This window comes from Balaenoptera acutorostrata, chromosome 4, assembly GCF_949987535.1.
Source record: "Balaenoptera acutorostrata chromosome 4, mBalAcu1.1, whole genome shotgun sequence".
NCBI classification, from domain to species: Eukaryota; Metazoa; Chordata; class Mammalia; order Artiodactyla; family Balaenopteridae; genus Balaenoptera; species Balaenoptera acutorostrata.
The window spans coordinates 55,294,655-55,316,941 of NC_080067.1; the positions used below are offsets into that span (position 1 = coordinate 55,294,655).

Genomic DNA, 22,287 nt, shown 5'->3' on the forward strand with positions numbered 1-22,287 from the left:
CACACACGCGACCATTTTATTGGCAGCCTGAGCACCAGGACTGTTTGGGAGAAAACTGATAACATTTGTGATAATCCCTGTCCTTCTCACTCTCGTGAGGAGAAGGGGCAAGGCTGTAGCACAGAGCAATTAAAAACATTTCCCTTTTTTCTTTCTGTAATGCCATCCACACACTGTAAACATGAAGAATCTTTTTTTTTTTATATAAGCAATAATTCTTTAACTATGATAATGACTTTCTAAATCACTCTGAATGGTGAGGCGGTCATAATTCTGAAAAAGTGATGCTTTTTGGTAAAGATCAGACACATAGAAACATGCTTCTCCCACCAGAATAGCTCCACGCCTCAGACCCTGGCTTTACATAGCACTTCACACTTCAGAAAATGCTCTCGCACTCATGATCTTGAGTGAACCTAAACAATCTTGTGAGCAAGGAAAGGCAGGCGTTTTTATCCCCATTTTACAGATGAGGAAACTGGCCCAGAGAGTTCGTGAGACTGGCCCCTCCAGTTATTTATTGGGGCAGCCAGAATTTGAATGCAGCTTGTTCACTCCCAAAGCCAGTGCTTTTTCCATATCATTTCACAAAAACGGTGCTCAGCCTTAAAGCCATAATGCTAGCCTTCAGATTCCATGAAGTTAGGATTCTTTGCAGAAGGTCTCTCTCTTCCAAAACAACTCCACTATGCTGTATTCATGCAGGTCTGACAAAGAGCAGTGAGGCAGTCATCCTTCTTAGCAAGCTACTTAAGATTGGCAAAGCCATATATTTTTCTAATGGAAAAATGTCACCACAGATAAGGAAATAAAGTTACTTAACTCGCCAGGATTCATTAACTAAAGTTGACGTTGCTGCTGATGCTGTAGTTAATGTCCCACAAATTAATCTAACAATACCCGGTAACTCCTTGTTCACAAATCACACACTATAAATTTGGACGACCCTAGAATGATGTCTCTTTTCTTTGTTAGTAAAACTGCCATCCCCTAGCAAGGCTGGCAAGTGCAGGTTAAAAGCTCAGGTTTTGCTACTGGAAGATACTAGAATGAGAAACTGTGCCAATAACAAAGCACCGATGCTTATCTTTAGCTAGACTGGAACATTGGAAAAGTGACATTTTGGCTAGAAGGAAGGTCTCTGGAGCTATACACAGAGTCTGAGGGGCTCAGGCTGGCGTCTGTGAAAGGGCTCTCCTCCCAGCAGATCACTCCAAAGGAATGAACTTTAATCTGTGATCCAATTGGCCACCTTTCTGAATATCAGCCTCAGGAAGTCAGTTTATATTTACATCTTGTGAAAGCATGACCAAGCAAAGGTAATACTAACCTCGTCTATAGCTTTCTTATAGCTCTGAGATAAGAGGAAACCAATCCAGAAGAATCCACGGGAGGGGGAAAAGCCGGAAGAAAGGCAGCAGGTTAGACACAAAATGGAAATTGTTAGTACACAACTGATAAATGCAAAAGGGCAAGAAGAACCTCAACCCAGAATGGTGTGAATGCCCTTCATTGTTACCCTCACTGTACTTCCTTACTTTAAAATGTAAAAAAGTAAAGTAAACGAAAACATCTTCACATCCATTTCACAGAAAAGATTCTTGGAAAATTTAAATAAAATAAGTGGATAGTAACTCATTCCAAATTAATTTCCAACTTTCAAATTTCAGCCTCCATGCTCTTATTTCTTTCTTTAAGGCTATTTGGGGTCTGACGTGTTACAGCAATGAAGCTATAGATTTCAGGTTGTCAGCCCCCTATCAGACCATGCTTATCAAGTTTTGGTCTAGAAAATACAGTCCTAGAGCGGCAGAAATGCAGCAGAAAAATTGTAATATTAATTCATGTGGAAAATAATATAGGAAAAGGCCAGAATATACAAGAGAAATCCATAGAAAGTGCCCAAATATTCTTAATTGTTACTTTCAACATCTTTTTGCTAAAGCTGCTGAGTAGAAATTATGGAATAATGTGAGTTATTTCTCTTCCTGTTTTATTCTGTAACATAGTGCTAATGATCAGCAAAATAACCAAAGGCAGATAAGCAATCCAAGATCTGTTCATTTCTTTCCTAATCAGGTATGACTTCCTTCCAGATGCTTCTAGCATCCGTTCTTATTAATCGCAACATTTTTTGTTTCACAGTCATGAGTGCATCCCCAGCTACTTTATCCTGCGGGTTCTCTGGGAAATTAAAAGAGTTCAAAACGGTTTGAGAGAAAAGCACTCACAGCCGGTCGACTAGGTCGGGTAATTTCCCTGGATTCTTCAGGTTTCACCTTGGAAGGCTCATGGGGGAGCACAGGTGATCCTTCCGACTTACTGTTGGCTAGAGGAAAAAACAGAGGGCCAAGAAAGATAAAGACCGTCAGAAGGTGCTGGCTCAAGTTCTGGAGTTCTGGGGTGAGTCAGCCTTGGAAATGACTCAGCGGACACCTCATTCACTTAGGCAAATCCTCAAGCACATCCGTGAAAAAACAGTCAATGTTCAGGCAAACAAAATCAGCCATACACATTTAGTCTTATAACCTGGAGGTCACTGGTAATAATAAGAAAAACTAGCCAGCACCGCCATTTACTGAGCACTAATTTTGTGTCAGGCTTAGTGTTAAATGCTTTCTAGGTCAATTGTCTCATTGAATCCTTGCTCCAACCCAATGACGTGGCACTGTTTTCCTGTATGACAGTTGAACACAGACTTAGAGAGATGACACAACTAGCCTAAGATTACACTGAAGTTATGCGCAGACCTGGGATTCTGTCTGATTTCTCAAAGTCCTATTCTCAATTATTACACTAAACCAGCCTCTGAGTTAGCATTCTATGTTTGATTTCTTCTTTTACCACTTACCCATCAGGGTAAATTTTTCTGACGAAATGTTGTAGAAAAATATAGAAACCTGTTTTATTTGCAGGAACGATTTTTAAATGGGGGGGAGGAAAGGGGAGTTGTCTAGGGTGAGGGCAGGAAGGAGAGTGTTGGTGATAAAGGGGAAGGGCCCTAGAAGAGAGGTTATAGAGCAAGGGCTGGGGGAGGGCTGCCTGACAGCTACAAGTGAAGAGCATCCCTCCGATCTATGAGCTTATAGGTAGAGAAGAAGCACTCTAAGGTGGGAGAGATTCCTTTGTTTGGTTTCAAAGTGGTCTTTTCCTGGGTAGGGATACACCAGGGATATGAGTGCTTTTAACCCAGAAAAACCAAAGGCCACAGGAAAGAAGATAAGAATTAAACCTGAACCAGATCAGAGAATTAAAATGGTCTACCTAAGTTTGGTTTTCTTTAGCGTTTGCTCTAACTAAGCAAATTAAGTTGCTTATGCATAGAAAAAAGGTAAGGGAATGGCAGTTTTCCAAAGTCAGTAGCTTTACGTCTGGATCAAGGCAACAGAAGTATACATGGCTCTGGGTGGTGGCACTGACGTCAGAAGATTGCACATGGGGCAGCTGCAGGCCAGTCCCTATCCCAATTCATAGACACACCCTATCCCAATTCATAGACACACCCTATCCCAATTCATAGACACACCCTATCCCAATTCATAGACACACCCTATCCCAATTCATAGACACAAGCGCTGCACGTCTGACATCGACCTTTCCAAAACGGACGTACACTGAGTTTACTCAAAGAAATATGAGGAGGTAAAGTATGACTGTGTCTAATGAAGGGGCTAAGAGAGAATAAAGAACTGGTGGTTTTCATTAGGCAGAATAATTTATAAGTGTTTTCCAAATTGCACTTAAAAAAAAATCCCGGTCTTTATTACTTGGAGGTGAAATTATCTTCTGCAGAAGATTATGCAGAAAGAGTACATTTTGATTAGCTATAAACAATAGGTTATCGTGTATAATTAGCTGGACACATTAACGTTTTTCACAAGCTTCCTCATTAATGGAAACTAAGCAATGAAGAATGACTTGAATTAAATGGTCAGAGAGGCTAATTTTTACCTCTCTAATAGGAAAACCCAGAAGAGTCAAGTATACTTTTTAAGTCGTAGATTTTATAGCTTCTCTCAAGTGTATATTTATTCTACATGAGCCTTTATTAACTTTCCCTTTGAAAAATACCTTGTATTTTGAACACAGTTGACACAAGGGGAAGGGGATACTTGGGGGTCCATGAAACTCTAACCAATCAATCAAATGGAAATGGAAATTCAGATGACTGATGACTACGTTTTCAAATAAGACCAATATTCTGTGATCTCCCTGGAGGACACCGGTATCTGCAATTAGAAAGGATTTAGTCTACACTGATGTCACACATATAACTGGGGATGGTGGTCCACTCCCCTAAGGAGACTGAGGCTGAGAGCAGTTAAGCGGCTCTTCAGCAACACACAGTGGTGGCCATGTCAGGACCAGAAGTCACAGAAGTCAGAAGTAATCTGATTCCCTGTGCATGGCTCTCCTCCTCAGGGAATGCTGTCCTGGAAAGGTAGGGGAAAGCGTTACCTCGAACCCTGGTCCGCTCGCTGGATCCTGCTTGTGACCCAGGTTGAGAGCCTCCTTGGGAGCTGGGCTGGGAGCTAGGGGTGCTGGAGCTGGAGGAACTGCCACTGCTGGTCCTCTGCAAGGGGCTCTCCACGATGGGCTCAGTTCTCCGGAGGTCAGGGTTGCTGCATGGACAGCAGAGCACAGAGATTACACTCTCAAGACCTTGGCTCTGGTAGACACAAGCATAGTCCAGTCCCATTCCCAGTACAAAGGGGTAAAGAGAGTACTTATATGACCTTGCATTACAGGGGTCAATGGTAATGATAGTCATGCTATCCTCTGTGGAGCTCCTGGCCAGATTCTGCATCTGGATGGGAAGAACTCATGACCTAACTCTTGGGTCATCACACCGAACGTATTAGCTCTGAAATGGTGAATCTTCAAAGGAGGCTTTCTTTTAAACCCCTTTTCCTAATCTCATTGTAAAACACTTGAAAATATTACAAGGTAAAAATAAGGAAGCAATGTACGCAACCTCTGAATCGAGATATTCAACTATATTTTACTGGATGGAATATTATCTTCTAGTCTTTTTTCTTTTGTATGTATGGAAGCACACTGTATATTCAATTTTGCATCTTGCTTTTTTCCCCTTTAGACTGCATTGTGAGCAGCTTCTTATGCTTCTAAAAACAATAATAGCTGCATAGTATTCCATTATATAGATAAATTAGTTCAACCATTCTTCTATTGTTAGGTGCTTCCAATACATTGCTATTATACATAACAGTGAAATAACCATCTAGATGCATACAAATATTCACAATCACATCTCTCCTAGAACTGGAATTCTTGGGTGGGAGGGCATGAACTTAGGTATGTATGTGCACATATATATGTATGTGAATGTATAAACATACTGCCAGTTTTCACTGAATTGTATGAGATGATCCATCTCACTGAATTCTTACCAGGCTTTATTATGAACAGCTAACTAATTTGTAAAAAATTGTATTTTGTTGTTTTAGTGCAGTTTTTAAAAATTAAGTGAAGTAAGTCAGAAAGAGAAAAACAAATACCATATACTAACGCATATATATGGAATCTAAAAAAAAAAAAAAAAAAGGTTCTGAAGAACCTAGGGGCAGGACAGGAATAAAGATGCAGATGTAGAGAATGGACTTGAGGACACGGGGAGGGGGAAGGGGAAGCTGGGACGAAGTGAGAGAGTGGCATGGACATATATACACTACCAAATGTAAAATAGATAGCTAGTGGGAAGCAGTTGCATAGCACAGGGAGATCAACTCGGTCCTTTGTGACCACCTAGAGGGGTGGGATAGGGAGGGTGGGAGGGAGACGCGAGAGGGAGGAGATACGGGGATATATGTATATATATAGCTGATTCACCTTGTTATAAAGCAGAAACTAACACACCATTGTAAAGCAATTATACTCCAATAAAGATGTTATTAAAAAAATGTAATTCTATGCTTTCCTTTTGCTCTGCCCATTTCAGGAGTATCAAGTGGGTAACAGGTACTCTGCACTGTGTTGGGTGTCAGATGCTTCATGTATAAATGTGAAAATAATACGGTCCCTTCCCTTGAGACACTTGCAGTTTGGTCTGTTAAAATCTGGCCACAAAATGGCATCATTAAAGCAGCAACAAAAGCAAATAATTTCTTTCTGAAAACACAAGAGTCTTGCTTTGCAGTAACGTATTTGGGGAAAATATTTGGTCGAGTTGCAAAAATTCTTAAATATTGGGTTATTAGAAGACATGCTGGTGGTCCTGGAAAACATGTGAAAATAAAATATGTCCTCATAATTTATTAATTTTGATCATACAAATGTGGAATTTATGACAATATTCACCTCTTAAATTTTTTATGGTAAAGGGGTTGCTAAGTCAACCTAACAGTAAAACTGACTGCAGAAGTGAGTGCTGGTAAACTTAAGGAAAACTTAAAAAATTCTTGGGGCTTCCCTGGTGGCGCAGTGGTTGAGAATCTGCCTGCCAATGCAGGGGACACGGGTTCGAGCCCTGGTCTGGGAAGATCCCACATGCCGCGGAGCAACTAGGCCCGTGAGCCACAACTACTGAGCCTGCGCGTCTGGAGCCTGTGCTCCTCAACAAGAGAGGCCGCAACAGTGAGAGGCCCGCGCACCGCGATGAAGAGTGGCCCCCACTTGCCGCAACTAGAGAAAGCCCTCACACAGAAACGAAGACCCAACACAGCCAAAAATAAATAAATAAATAAATAAATAAAATTAAAAAAAAAAAAAATTCTTGATATTTTTATGGCACTCCTTTGAGTAGTAATTATTTTTGTGAAAACTGCTAGCATTTAATTGATTGAAATAGATTTGGATCCATAATGGAAATATCCTCCCGCCTGTTTGGAGAATACCTAAAATGATAAATGTGTGATACTTCTGCAATATGCCACCTTTCAAATTTTTCATTTTTTTTTTCAAAAAGAAACAATCCTATCTCCTTTCATTCCCAAATAATGAATTCTTCCCCACTGCCCTCTTTCATTAAACAGTAGTGGTCAAGAATTATTTATGTATAATTAATAAATTCTAAAAATATTTTTTCTAAAAATTATATTACGGGTCAAGGGTGATGGGCATACTAAGGTTTCTTGGTGGTTGCTCTCATTTTGTGGAGATGTAATGTAGTGTTCTTTGTACGAAAAAAAAAAAATCTATGAAGAGGATACAGTTCAGTGAGTTCTGAGTATTTTCCCTGGCAGCTGTGGTGTGGTAGCAGGATCCAGCTCTTTGCTCGAATACAGCACTCCTTTGATCATTCAACCAAAACCTTTCTATTAAATACCTGCTTTGTGAGACCACTGGACCTGATTGAGGGATGGAGGAGAGTACAGGTCACAGGGCAGAGGGTCAAGGTACAACATAATCCTAGAGATGAGACATGTGCAGTGGAGACAACAGCCAGCAAGGCAAAACTCCATATGCTGTGCGAGCATCTGCAAATGGTGTTGGAGTTTAGGAAACAAGGCATGCAGCCTGGAGTGGTCAACAGTGGTGTCAGGAAGGAGACAGGACTTGATTAGGCTTCAGAGGGGTGGGGGAAGAGTGTGAGCAGACATCGACCGGGGTTTTCCTGGGGCTTGTTGATGTAAAGAGGACGCCATCCTGACTGGGTACCAAGTCTGCGCTAGGAAACCCTGGGAGAGTGCGTCATCAGAAGAAATGGGCGGCTTATGCAGCAATGGCCTTGACGTCTGGCAGAGAACATGGGTTTCCCAGGGCCGGCTTATGAATGACTGGTCAGGACGGAGGCAGGCTGAGCAGATAGGAGGCTGCTGCCACGTTAGATGATAAGGCCCAGGCCAGGGTTGTCCTGGCATAAAAGAGTGGCCTGGGCATCAGCAGAACCAGCCGGGAAGAACCTGCATCTCTGACTGGGGCTCAAGGGCCTCTTTCAGTGTGAAGTTAATTGGATCCCATGGGCATTAAGTCCCAGACCTGGGCCTTGTTAGTACAAGTCCCCTCCAACTGGAGCTAACCAGTGTGGGCGCCGATCTTAATAGGGTGCTATTTTTGCTGCTGGAGTCTGAAAGAAGTGTTTAGTTTCCATGTAACCACACATAGAAAGAGGGAAACCTTTAAAATGCGTTTCTACCTTATTTGCTTTTTTGGTAAAATATGAGTGTTTTGAGAAAATGTCACACTGTTCATATTTTTCTCTTCCTTATTATGTTGTAATTTAGTCTGGCCTAGGGGCCAAGGGGGCTGAGATAAATGCTCTTAGAGGGGATCAATTTCAGAAGAATTCCATGAAATAACAGATTTCCCTTGTTCATATATTAACTGAGCCTACTCAGATCCAAATGTGTAAAAACGTGAAAACATTCATATAGATTTCTTTAAATGCTAACTTTTAGCTCAGACATTTGCCATCCTGCAGGGAATGCTGTTTGGTCTATAAAACACACAGTAAAGTGAAAATTATTCCATTTACTTGAGTCATATAAAAAAGTCAAAACAGAAAATTAGGACTACAAAGTGATTTCTTGGCCTAAATACTAGGGCCAAGTCTATAATTAACTGGCTGCCCACCAAAATTCATTTTACTTTGTTCTTTGATGACATAGCAAATGAGAACAAACAAGCCATAAGAAGACAGGTTTGGGATGGGATGGAGAATTATTTTTTGAAATTAAGCATTTAGTCATTGGGTTTTGACTGGGTGTTACTGGATTAATTTAAATCTTTTCATACTCTGTACTTGTTTAATCAAATTTTAATGTGCTTTAAAAGAACACATGAATCAAAGTTAAATGTTAAAGTGCATGGAAGGTTTTAAAACAGAAGTTTAAAAAATGAACAAATCAAATCATGATTTAAACTCAACTGTTCACCCTGACATTTAAGGCAGTATAAGGCATTTGGGAGTCTATACAGTATTGCAAAGGACAAAATATTTAAAAGCAACCCTTTTTTTTATGGCTTTATGGATGGGCAGTTGTCTGACAAATGGTACAAAAATAACTATGAGGACTTTATTAGAACCAATAGAAAATAAGACAGTCTCTAATTTCAGTAACAGCCTCCCTCCCACTCCGCTCCCACCGCCCGTGAATCACGTCTCCCATTGTCTGTGCCCCTGTGTATTTCCTTTACACACTGACTCTGGGCTTGGCCGTGTGACTTGTGGTTGCCAATGGGACATCAGTAAAGATGATAGAAGCAAAGGCTTCAAAAGTGCTTATGTATTGGGGCTTTCCCTCTTGGGATGTTGTCCTGAAATCACCAAACAGTCAAGAAGCCCAGGATGAAAGACCACGTGAAGGTACAGCTGACCTATCAGCTCAGTGCAGCTGCATAAGCGAGCCCAGGTGAGACCAGCGGAACAACTTTGCAGCCAACCCACAGAATCGTGAGCAATAATAAATCGTTACTATCTCAGGCCACTATGTCTTGGCATGCTATATTATGCAACAAAGGTGAACTAAAGCCATCTCTAGCACAGTAAATATACCAAATCCCACAACGTTTTAAAATGCAATCCAATCTAGAGTTGCAAAGTCTGATTCACATCTTAAATGCTGGTCACTTAGAAGATACGTGACAGCAAGGAACAGGCTTGTTGGGCAGATTGTTCCACAAGGCAGAGATAGGGATTCTCCATCCTCCCCCTCCCCTGCGATGCCTCTGACTTTCATTGCAGGTAAGTAATTATTACCTCTTAGCTCACTTCCTCTCTACCTTCTCTGTAAGCAGAAAAACATTAGCTGTCTTCACAAGGTCTGCATTCTTTGTAAAAAGTACAATGTTTCAGAAGTTCCAAGGGAAAAGCACATGTTTTGCAAACCACTGACCATCAAACACCAGTTATCTTAGGGCCTTAATGTCATTAAAATAACATTTCAGAGGGAACAAAGAGTTGCTTTTTATTTGGCTATAGAATGACAGTTCTCTTTCTTTATGGTTGAGAGAGGGAAAAAGATTTAAAGTTGAAATGATGCTTGATCTATAGCAACTAAAATTCTAAACAACTGATCTAATGAACACAGCCTTGAAGGCAGGGTTCAAATGAGCAAGAAGTACTGATAATTGGGGGCTTATCACTGCTCGAAGAGGGGGACTGTTAAAGTTCAGGCCGGCAATCCAGGCTGACATTCCTTTGGCTCCCTGGTCACAGTCTGCTCCAGGATTCCTCAGCTGCTCACAGCACCAGCTCAGCGTGAACATGACGAGTCACTGGACAAAAATTGCTCATTGGCAACTCCACTCAGATGAGCTAGCTTCTTTGCCCTCAAGGGATGAATGTTTTTAGTGCAGTTCCATCTTATTTATGGACTGACCCCTTCCTAAGGCTTTTCATGGGAAGAGGAAAATGAAAGCTTTATGTTCAAAAGCATTCCATATTTTAGGATCTGTACAAATAGTCATAACCTTCATTTTCAGTCTCTCCTTCTCTCTTTTTTTTTTAAAACTGCAACCTATTTTATTTATTTACTTATTTTTGGCTGTGTTGGGTCTTCGTTTCTGTGCGAGGGCTTTCTCTAGTCGCGGCAAGTGGGGGCCACTCTTCATCGCGGTGCGCGGGCCTCTCACTATCGTGGCCTCTCTTGTTGCGGAGCACAGGCTCCAGACGCGCAGGCTCAGCAGTTGTGGCTCACGGGCCCAGTTGCTCCGCGGCATGTGGGATCTTCCCAGACCAGGGCTCGAACCCGTGGCCCCTGCACTGGCAGGCAGATTCTCAACCACTGCGCCACCAGGGAAGCCCCTCTCCTTCTCTTTGACTAGCAAGAGTCCTCTTATGAACACAGTGAAGACGGATAAAACAGCCTGCCCAAGTTCCTTTTTATAGTCTCAGCAGAGGCCATTTGCGATTTCAGTTGATCCTAAAAAGGAGTGTACTCTTCATGAAAAATCTGAGGGAAGCTTGATGAACTATAGCAGCAAACAGCATCTGTTACCACATAAAATCTGCTCAGATACTGTAAGGATATTGTTTATTTTCCAGCTTCTTCTCTTGAGACCTCGACACCAACCAGTAGGTGGATGCAACTTCCTGACTGTAGGAATATACAGGGTTGGTAGACAATCCTAGGAGAGCACAGAGCAACAGTGGGAACATCACGGTATTTCAGTGACGTTCCTTAATGCCAGAGGTGACTTCCTCATGAGAACTAGTTCTTCTGTAATTTGCCAAACTAGGGGAGTCCTGCAGCTGGTGGCTACAGCATTTCTTTGGCAATGACTTTGTACTGTCTCAATAGCTCCCACGGCACATTTCTTGACCTGATGCTAAAATCATCTCAGATCAGGCCATTTTGTTTGGCTGGCTTCATGAAACGGTCTCTGAAGTAACGGTCAGGGGCGCTGCACCCAGACTTCTATGTGTAGTCTTCCTCCCACATTTACAAAACTGCCAAGTAAGGTAAACCTGGTTGGATTCTGGGCTGATTCATTCGTTGACTCTGTGACTCACTGACTCGTTCATTCATGAGCCCTCACTGTACACTGATTCCTGTGAAAGGCTACTGAAGAAATAAAAGACATGTGTCTGGTCCACCAAAGCTTACAGTCTGGGTGGCCAGCCAACATGCCTCTGAAGTGAAAAAAGAACAAAGACATTTTTTTAGGAAAGCAACAATGACAATGGTAGGTGGGGACTTCTCCCTTCAACTTACCCATCTTCCTTCCCTTACCTTGCTCTGATGGGTTGAGATCCTAGTCTGGGTCCCAGAGCACTACCGTTTCCAGGAGAATTCTTTCTCGCTAATGCTGGGGATATAGAAGTTGTTCTTTGAGGCACCTGAAAGAAAACCAGAATTCAGAAATATTTTCCATAAAATAGCTTCGACAGGGTTCTGACTGAAAAGCAACCTACTCCTTTCCTAAGATCTGCCAGGAGATACAGAACTATCAGAAACAGGAAAGAAACATCTTGCATTTCTCAAAGAAATATTTAACTCCCTAAACAAAATCAAACGAAAGGCAATGAGGCACATTTCAGCCACCATTAGGGAGTACAAAGTGCTCAATTTTAAAAACAAATTTAGAAACAGACCAAGCGAATTATTTTGATTCACTGGGCTAAAATAATTGATTTCCTTCGTTTGCACAAGAGTGGTGGATATCAGAAATTTCTCTGGGGTATCATTAACTCAGCTGATCATTGGAAATTGCATCTGATGAGACATCCAGATAAACCGAGTTCCATTTTTAACTCACAATACAACTGATAAACAGGTAAGGAAATTATGAAATCTGGTGAGAAATTAGGGTATCAGGCTAGAACTTAGGACATAAGCCACATGTTAGTGAGCTCAGAAAAACTACTGCAGTAGATCCTGAACGGTTCCACTTCCTAATCAACTTGCAATTTCTAATTAAAAACAAACCGCCAACTCTGAACTTTGGAAGGTCAATTTGCAAACGTAATACAAAACAGGACTAATACTGAAAATACTAGAAGGTCTTCAAAAAACTATGTGAATATCAGTCAGACTGTGAGGTACAGTAGGAAAACGTATCATTAGCTTATCTGTCAAGGGCCTAAGGTAGAATTCAAGTATGCCTCATGTTATGAAACATTTTCTAATGAAATCAAATACTGGTAAGTGCACCAAAGGAGTCCAACATGAGGGGAGAGTAGAGGAAAAACTTACTTTATGAAAAGTGACTAGGAAATGAAAATGTACATCTCCTGTGACAGCTGGTTGGGCTAAACATTCATCAGCTGCTTCAACTTTTATTTATTTTTGGAGGCCCTTTTAAAGTAGGTTTATGTTTTGTACTAGGTATTTTTAAATTATGCTTTGTTTTAATATTATGTTTAGTATATTAAATGATATTTAACACTAATACGGATCTTAATGGTTATTATAATACATTTTAAGATAAAGACCTAGAAAGATGAGTCAGTGAAGTGAAGCAGAATAACCAAATCAGTGTTCCCACCTGCTCAAATTAAATATTACTATAACTATTTTTCCTTTTGCACTTGGTCAACTGAAATAGTTGTAGAGAGAGAGAGTCTAATGAATTATTAAAACCTAAAATCTTTGTATTGATCTCAATTTTTTCTCCCAGAGTTATAAGTGTGTGCCTGCGTGTTTTTAGAGAGTGGACCAAAAATGTCAAATGTTTCCCCAGCTCTCCTGTCTGCTCCTCTGCCCATCCTATTTTCCAGATTGAACTTTGCTCCATAAATAACCTTTTCTGATGGCATCTCTGCTTCCACAAGATGAGAACAACAACAAAAGAGCCATTATCAGCTAATTTCATTTTCAAAATAATGGAAATCCTGGTATAACATCCTTCTGAGAGGAAAATGAGGAAAAATATTTGAAAATCATTGGGTAAAAAGGTCTTATTTTTTTTTGGAATCAACAATGGCATCGATTTCTGGAAATTGTGGGACATTCCATTTGTCATAGCTCTTATGCTGAGTTCAGGAGAAAGGGGAATCCTGAACGGGGAAGAATCTGATGCAAAAATTTCTACAGTATTTTGATATTTCCAGGTTGTCTGTAGTGAGATGCATGGCCACGTTGTAGGACATTTTTTGGAATGTACAACAACTTGGTATAGGCAAAAACAAAACAAATGAAACAAACCAGTGGAATGGCTGGTCATTTTACCCTAGAGTTTAATCCTCAGTAATCAATTAAGGCTGGAATTAAATTATAACCTGGCCTAGAAGGAGCTTTCCTTAAGTGGAGCCAACTAAAATATTCTAAGAGCATTACTATCTTCTGGACATTTGAAACCTGTTTTCACTTTGGGTTATTAAACATAGGAATAAAAAAATTCTTTACTTTTTAATCTGGAAATTTTAAATTTGTCTAGACGTAGATTAAGTCATCGATGAAAATATCCATATTATTCTATTTCTTAAGATGGATAGTTAAAAGAACAGTTTGGAATGCTTGGGGATGCAAGTTCTAATTCTGGATACAGGATATATGCTTCCAAGTCATTCAGTCTACCTGAGCCTCCATTTCTTTGGGGAAAATGGAGATCAGAAATGATAAACGACAATCCAAGTCTTAGCTTGGGAATGAGGAGGGACCAAAACAAACGTGAGAAGGGACGGTGCTTTGGTGCCAGGTTCTTCAATACTATGAATGGTCTGGAACAGGGGTAATAACAATGATAACAGTAATAGTAATAGTAATAATAATAATAATAACAAACAATGATGACGATGATAGGGATGTCGATAAAAACCCCAGTAATATTACCTTTGGTGGAATGTCTTCTTCCTGTCGTAACCAAGAGCTTCGGTCAAACTTCTCGATGCGAGTGGGGAGAGGCGGGTTTTCAGAGGTGGGATCCGAGTTCTGGCGCGGCATCTCCACACGGTGAGAGCTCACGTTCAGAGCTTCCTGAAACCCAGAGAGGCCCTTCATGGGCTGCTCGTGCACCGACTGGGAGGCGGTCAAGGCAGGTCCCTGGGATTTCACAGCTACCAGATGTGGGATCTAAGCATCAAACCAACATCACAGCAGTGTTATTAGAAGAAAAAGCAGATCAGCTAGGACCTCACTCAGGGGAAGGGAAAATAAAATTTCAGGGAGAAAGAAACGGAATACACAGAGCCCATCACAGTTCTCTGCAGCATGCTTTTCAAAGCCCTCCTGAATTTCCCATTTAGAGTTGGAGGGCTGCACCATGGTTCCTGGCAAAGAGTTAAATGATTGACTTGGGACTGCTAAGAAGTCAGTGAAATAAGTGTCATGATAATGATTTTTAGTGAACATTTATTGAGCAGCAATACAATATATTTACAAGCACTTCTCTTCTAATGCTACAAACTTCCTCCTTTCAACCTCCTAACTTTGACTTCAGAGAGTGCTCTGTGAAACAAGAATTGCTCTGAACATCTTACTTCTTGTGAACTCACTAAATCCACCATGAGATGGACACAATTATTTTCCTCATTTTACTCAATGAGAATGTAAGGATTAGAGAGGGTAAGTAACAACCTAGATTTCACAGTTAATATGTGCCAGAGCCTGGATTGTAACCCACACATATGCTTAATTGTAGTTCCGGTATTGTAACCCCACAGCCTAACTGCTACACTATCCTGCTTTCTGGTGAACTGGCTCTTACCAGCTAGGATATTATATATCTCTTGACACCAGGACGTTTCTTTTAGAGTTGTGGTAAGTCTCACAATTTGGCATGTGTTGATGTTGTTCATGCAGGGAAGAAATGTAGTCTTTAGGCAGAAGTGTGGCTTTTTAAGGCAAATCATGAACGTCTAGAGTTCAGAGTACCCTTTACCATTAGCACTGTTCACACTTCACTGTTTGTGTTCATGTGAGCCTGAGTCCCCCTCCATCACATAGGTAAGCTCCTCAGAGACAAGAGCCATGTCTGACCTCCTATCTCAGAGTCTAGCACTGTGCCTGGCATGTGAAGGTGTTCAGTCAATCTTGGCTGGGAAAACATCTAGAGTACTTTCAAAATTAAACTGTTAATTCCACAAACATTAATCTAGTATCTGCTTTGTACAAGGGACCTACCAGACCCTCTTTGGATTGAAATCTCAGTGCCCAGACTGCTGGGGAGCATTTCTACAGCCCTCCTCCACCAGCCTGGCCCCGTTCCTCTTGCCCTTGAGGTCTTATCCCTGGAGCAGCCCTGTCCCAGCCTCTTCAGACCATCCTGGGTCTGAAACCTACAATGTTATTCATTATGGCTCAGAGGAAATTCTCAAAGTCCAGTTCAGTGGAATGTTATGCTTCAACCAGAATAGAACTGTAACCAATCAAATTTATATTAAGGGTAAATATCATTCAATATATTAAGTATTAATATGAAAACAAAGCCTATCTTACAAATATGTAGTACATGCACCCCAATGTTCACAGCAGCACTGTTTACAACAGCCAAGACATGGAAGCAACCTAAATGTCCATTGACAGAGGAATGGATAAAGAAGATGTGGTACATATATACAATGGAATATTACTCAGCCATAAAAAAGAATGAAATATTGCCATTTGCAGCAACATAGATGGACCCAGAGATTATCATACAAAGTGAAGTAAGTCAGAAAGAAAAAGACAAATACAATAAGGTATCACTTATATGTGGACTCTAAAATATGACAGAAATGAACTTATCTATGAAACAGACTCACAGACATTGAGAACAGACTTGTGGTTGCAAAGGGGGAGGGGGTTGGGGCAGGAACGGATTGGGAGTTTGACATTAACAGATGTGAACTATCATGTATAGAATGGATAAACAACAAGGTCCTACTGTATAGCACAGGGAACCATATTTAGTATCCTGTGATAAACCATAATGGAAAAGAATATGAAAAAGAATGTAATATATTTATGTTTAACTGAATCACTTTGCTGTAAAACAGAAACTAACACAACATTGTAAATCAACTATACTTCAATAAAATAACTTTTTAAAAATGTAGTACAAAACACAAACCTACTTTAAAAGAGCACCCAAAATAAAAACAAAAATTGAAGCTCCTGAAGAATGTTTAATCCAATTAGCTGTCACAGGATATCTACATTTTCATTTTCTAGTCACTTCAATAGAGTTTCATAAGTTTTCCCTCTACTTCCCCCTTTTACAGGGCAAAAGTACCCTAAAAGGTCAAAGTTAGGGGCTTTTTAAAGAGGAAGTGTGTGTATTAAAAGAGAAGTTTCTATAAAAATGTACCCCATGGACAAGCCTCTTAGATAGCCTCATCCACCAGAGGGCAGACAGCAGAAGCAAGAAGAACTACATTCCTGCAGCCTGTGGAACAAAAACCACATTCACAGAAAGAGAGACAAGATGAAAAGGCAGAGGGCTATGTACCAGATGAAGGAACAAGATAAAACCCCAGAAAAACAACTAAATGAAGTGCAGATAGGCAACCTTCCAGAAAAAGAATTCAGAATAATGATAGTGAAGATAATCCAGGACCTCATCCTGGAAAAAGAATGGAGGCAAAGATCAAGAAGATGCAAGAAATGTTTAACAAAGATCTAGAAGAATTAAAGACCAAACAGAGATGAACAATACAATAACTGAAATGAAAAATACACTAGAAGGAATCAATAGCAGAATAACTGAGGGAGAAGAACGGATAAGTGACCTGAAAAACAGAATGGTGGAATTCATTGCTGCGGAACAGAATAAAGAAAAAAGAATGAAAAGAAATGAAGACAGCCTAAGAGACCTCTGGGACAACATTAAACGCAACAACATTCACATTATAGGGGTCCCAGAAGGACGCAAGCAAATATTTGAAGAGATTATAGTTGAAAATTTCCCTAACATGGGAAAGGAAATAGTCACCCAAGTCCAGGAAGTGCAGAGAGTCCCATACAGGATAAACCCAAGGAGAAACACACTGAGACACATAGTAATCAAATTGGCAAAAATTAAAGACAAAGAAAATTATTGAAAGCAGCAAGGGAAAAACGAAAAATAACATACAAGGGAACTCCCATAAGGTTAACAGCTGATTTCTCAGCAGAAACTCTACAAGCCAGAAGGGAGTGGCATGACATATTTAAAGTGATGAAAGGGAAGAACCTACAACCAAGATTACTCTAACTGGCAAGGATCTCATTCAGATTCGATGGAGAAATCAAAAGCTTTACAGACAAGCAAAAGCTAAGAGAATTCAGCACCACCAAACCAGCTCTACAACAAATGCTAAAGGAACTTCTCTAAGTGGGAAACACAAGAGAAGAAAAGGACCTATAAAAACAAACACAAAACAATTAAGAAAATGGTAATAGGAACATACACATCGATAATTACCTTAAACATGAATGGATTAAATGTTCCAACCAAAAGACACAGGCTCGCTGAATGGATACAAAACAAGACCCATATATATGCTGTCTACAAGAGACCCACTTCAGACCTAGGGACACATACAGACTGAAAGTGAGGGGATGGAAAAAGATATTCAATGCAAATGGAAATCAAAAGAAAGCTGGAGTAGCAATACTCATAGCAGATAAAATAGACTTTAAAATAAAGAATGTTACAAGAGACAAAGAAGGACACTACATAATGATCAAGGGATCAATCCAAGAAGAAGATATAGCAATTATAAATATATATGCACCCAACATAGGAGCGCCTCAATACATAAGGCAACTGCTAACAGCCATAAAAGAGGAAATCGACAGTAACACAATAATAGTGGGGGACTTTAACACCTCACTTACACCAATGGACAGATCATCCAACCAGAAAATTAATAAGGAAACACAAGCTTTAAATGACACAATAGACCAGATAGGTTTAATTGATATTTATAGGACATTCCATCCCAAAACAGCAGATTACACTTTCTTCTCAAGTGTGAATGGAACATTCTCCAGGATAGATCACATCTTGGGTCACAAATCAAGCCTCAGTAAGCTTAAGAAAATTGAAATCATATCAAGCATCTTTTCTGGCCACAATGCTATGAGATTAGAAATCAATTATAGGGAAAAAAACCGTAAAAAACACAAACACATGGAGGCTAAGCAATACGTTACTAAATAACCAAGAGATCACTGAAGAAATCAAAGAGGAAATAAAAAAACACCTAGAGACAAAGGACAATGAAAACACGACGATCCAAAACCTATGGGATGCAGCAAAAGTAGTTCTAAGAGGGAAGTTTATAGCAATACAAGCCTACCTCAAGAAACAAGAAAAATTTCAAATAAACAATGTAACCTTACACCTAAAGGAACTAGAGAAAGAACAAACAAAACCCAAAGTTAGCAGAAGGAAAGAAATCATAAAGATTAGAGCAGAAATAAATGAAATAGAAACAAAGAAAACAATAGCAAAGATCAATAAAACTAAAAGCTGGTTCTTTGAGAAGATAAACAAAATTGATAAACCATTAGCCAGACTCAACAAGAAAAAGGAGAGGACTCAAATCAATAAAATTAGAAATGAAAAAGGAGAAGTTACAACAGACACCGCAGAAATACAAAGCATCCTAAGAGACTACTACAAGCAACTCTATGCCAATAAAATGGACAACCTGGAAGAAATGGACAAATTCTTAGAAAGGTATAACCTTCCAAGACTGAACCAGGAAGAAATAGAAAATATGAACAGACCAATCACAAGTAATGAAATTGAAACTGTGATTAAAAATCTTCCAACAAACAAAAGTCCAGGACCAGATGGCTTCACAGGTGAATTCTATCAAACATTTAGAGAAGAGCTAACACCTATCCTTCTCAAACTCTTCCAAAAAATTGCAGAGGAAGGAACACTCCCAAACTCATTCTATGAGGCCACCATCACCCTGATATCAAAACCAGACAAAGATACTACAAAAAAAGAAAATTACAGACCAATATCACTGATGAATATAGATGCAAAAATCCTCAACAAAATACTAGCAAACAGATTCCAACAACATATTAAAAGAATCATACACTACGATCAAGTGGGATTTATCCCAGGGATGCAAGGATTCTTCAATATATGCAAATTGATCAATGTGATACACCATATTAACAAATTGAAGAAGAAAAACCATGTGATCATCTCAATAGATGCAGAAAAAGCTTTTGACAAAATTCAATACCCATTTATGATAAAAACTCTCCAGAAAGTGGGCATAGAGGGAACCTACCTCAACATAATAAAGGCCATATATGACAAACCCACAGCAAACATCATTCTCAATGGTGAAAAACTGAAAGCATTTCCTCTAAGATCAGGAACAAGACAAGGATGTCCACTCTCACCAGTATCATTCAACATAGTTTTGGAAGTCCTAGCCACAGCAATCAGAGAAGAAAAAGAAATAAAAGGAATATAAATTGGAAAAGAAGAAGTAAAACTGTCACTGTTTGCAGATGACATGATACTATACATAGAGAATCCTAAAGATGCCACCAGAAAACTACTAGAGCTAATCAATGAATTTGGTAAAGTTGCAGGATACAAAATTAATGCACAGAAATCTCTTACATTCCTATACACTAATGATGAAAAATCTGAAAGAGAAATTAAGGAAACACTCCTATTTTCCATTGCAACAAAAAGAATAAAATACCTAGGAATAAACCTACCTAGGGAGACAAAAGACCTGTATGCAGAAAACTATAAGACACTGATGAAAGAAATCAAAGACTATACCAACAGATGGAGAGATATACCATGTTCTTGGATTGGAAGAATCAATATTGTGAAAATGACTATACTACCCAAAGCAATCTACAGGTTCAATGCAATCCCTATCAAATTACCAATGGCATTTTTTACAGAACTAGAACAAAAAATCTTAAAATTTGTATGGAGACACAAAAGATCCCGAATAGCCAAAGCAGTCTTCAGGGAAAAAAACAGAGCTGGAGGAATCACACTCCCTGACTTCAGACTATACTACAAAGCTACAGTAATCAAGACAATATGGTACTGGCACAATAGCAGAAATACAGATCAATGGAACAGGATAGAAAGCCCAGAGATAAACCCACGCACCTATGATCAAGTAATCTAAGACAAAGGAGGCAAGGATATACAATGGAGAAAAGACAGTCTCTTCAATAAGTGGTGCTGGGAAAACTGGACAGCTACATGTAAAAGAATGAAATTAGAACACTCCCTAACACCATACACAAAAATAAACTCAAAATGGATTAGAGACCTAAATGTAAGACTGGACACTATAAGATTCTTAGAGGAAAACATAGGAAGAACACACTTTGACATAAATCACAGCAAGATCTTTTTTGATCCATCTCCTAGAGTAATGGAAATAAAAACAAAAATAAACAAATGGGGCCTAATGAAACTTCAAAGCTTTTGCAAAGCAAAGGAAACTACAAACAAGATGAAAAGACAACCCTCAGAATGGGAGAAAATATTTGCAAACGAATCAATGGACAAAGGATTAATCTCCAAAATATATAAACAGGTCATGCAGCTCAATATTAAAAAAACAAACAATCCAATCCAAAAATGGGCAGAAGACCTAAATAGACATTTCTCCAAAGAAGACATACAGATGGCCAAGAAGCACATGAAAAGCTGCTCACCATCACTAATTATTAGAGAAATGCAAATCAAAACTACAATGAGGTATCACCTCACACCTGTTAGAATGGGCATCATCAGAAAATCTACAAACAACAAATGCTGGAGAGGGTGTGGAGAAAAGGGAACCCTCTTGCACTCTTGGTGGGAATGTAAATTGATACAGCCACTATGGAGCACAGTATGGAGGTTCCTTAAAAAACTAAAAATTGAATTACCATATGACCCAGCAATCCCACTACTGGGCATATACCCAGAGAAAACCATAATTCAAAAAGACACATGCACCCCAATGTTCATCGCAGCACTATTTACAATAGCCAGGTCATGGAAGCAACCTAGATGCCCATCGACAGACTAATGGATAAAGAAGATGTGGTATATATATACAATGGAATATTACTCAGCCACAAAAAGGAATGAAATTGGGTCATTTGTAGAGACGTGGGTGGATCTAGAGACTGTCATACAGAGTGAAGTAAGTCAGAAAGAGAAAAACAAATATCGTATATTAATGCATATATGTGGAACCTAGAAAAATGGTACAGATGAACCGATTGCAGGGCAGAAATTGAGACACAGATGTAGAGAAAAACGTATGGACACCAAGGGGGGAAAGTGGGGGGGTGGGGATGGTGGTGGTGGGATGAATTGGGAGATTGGGATTGACCTGTATACACTAATATGTATAAAATGGATAACTAATAAGAACCTGCTGTAAAAAAAAAATTTAATTTAATTTAAAAAAACCTTGAAATTTGCAGCAGTTATGGTTGCAAACTGAGTCTGCTTATAACCATGGTTTATAATTGGCATGATTTCCATTAAAAAAAAAAATGTACCCCATGGAAGGTTAGGCCTGGACTCATTATATACAAATAAAAAAACAAGTGCCAAGCTGGCTGGTACTGAAAAATCTTGGACCTCATATACTAAAGGCAAACTTAAAAACCAAGACTCCTTGATTGTATCTACTCTTAAAGTCCAGTTCAAATAGCATTACATATTTCAAAGGTGACCTCAGAATATTCTGTGGAAGTGTTAACACTGGTGGATACCTGGAAGAAGTTTAAGACATTTGGGTGAAAACATTTATATTACCTTTATTTTTCATGAAATTTCATACTTCATTTCAATTCCTATTTCATTTTTGGTATATATAAAATCCTCTAAAACTTCCAGAAACTTCCTCCTTATCTAAAAGTGGAGATATCTTCTTTTCTTTTCCAAATAGCTTAAAACAATGGTTCTCAAACTTCAAAGTGCAACAGAATCGCTTGGAGGCTATTAAACCACAGACTGCCGGGCCCCAACCCT

At 39.5% G+C, this 22,287-nt stretch overlaps 1 protein-coding gene across 4 annotated transcripts in view; it reads right to left on the reverse strand.

Moving 5' to 3' along the window:
• The window catches only part of TNIK (TRAF2 and NCK interacting kinase), a 412,707-nt gene that overhangs the window by 44,056 nt on the left and 346,364 nt on the right, over positions 1-22,287 (reverse strand). For 2 of the 4 annotated variants that reach the window (XM_057546113.1, XM_007197509.2), the window contains 5 exons: positions 14,175-14,414; positions 11,634-11,740; positions 4,459-4,622; positions 2,232-2,329; positions 1,331-1,354 (listed from right to left, as the gene is read on the reverse strand). In XM_057546113.1, coding sequence (XP_057402096.1) covers positions 1,331-1,354; positions 2,232-2,329; positions 4,459-4,622; positions 11,634-11,740; positions 14,175-14,414 — 633 coding nt within the window. The remainder of the gene's footprint in view (positions 1-1,330; positions 1,355-2,231; positions 2,330-4,458; positions 4,623-11,633; positions 11,741-14,174; positions 14,415-22,287) is intronic. The other 2 variants (XM_057546114.1, XM_007197510.2) reach the window with 1 other exon arrangement.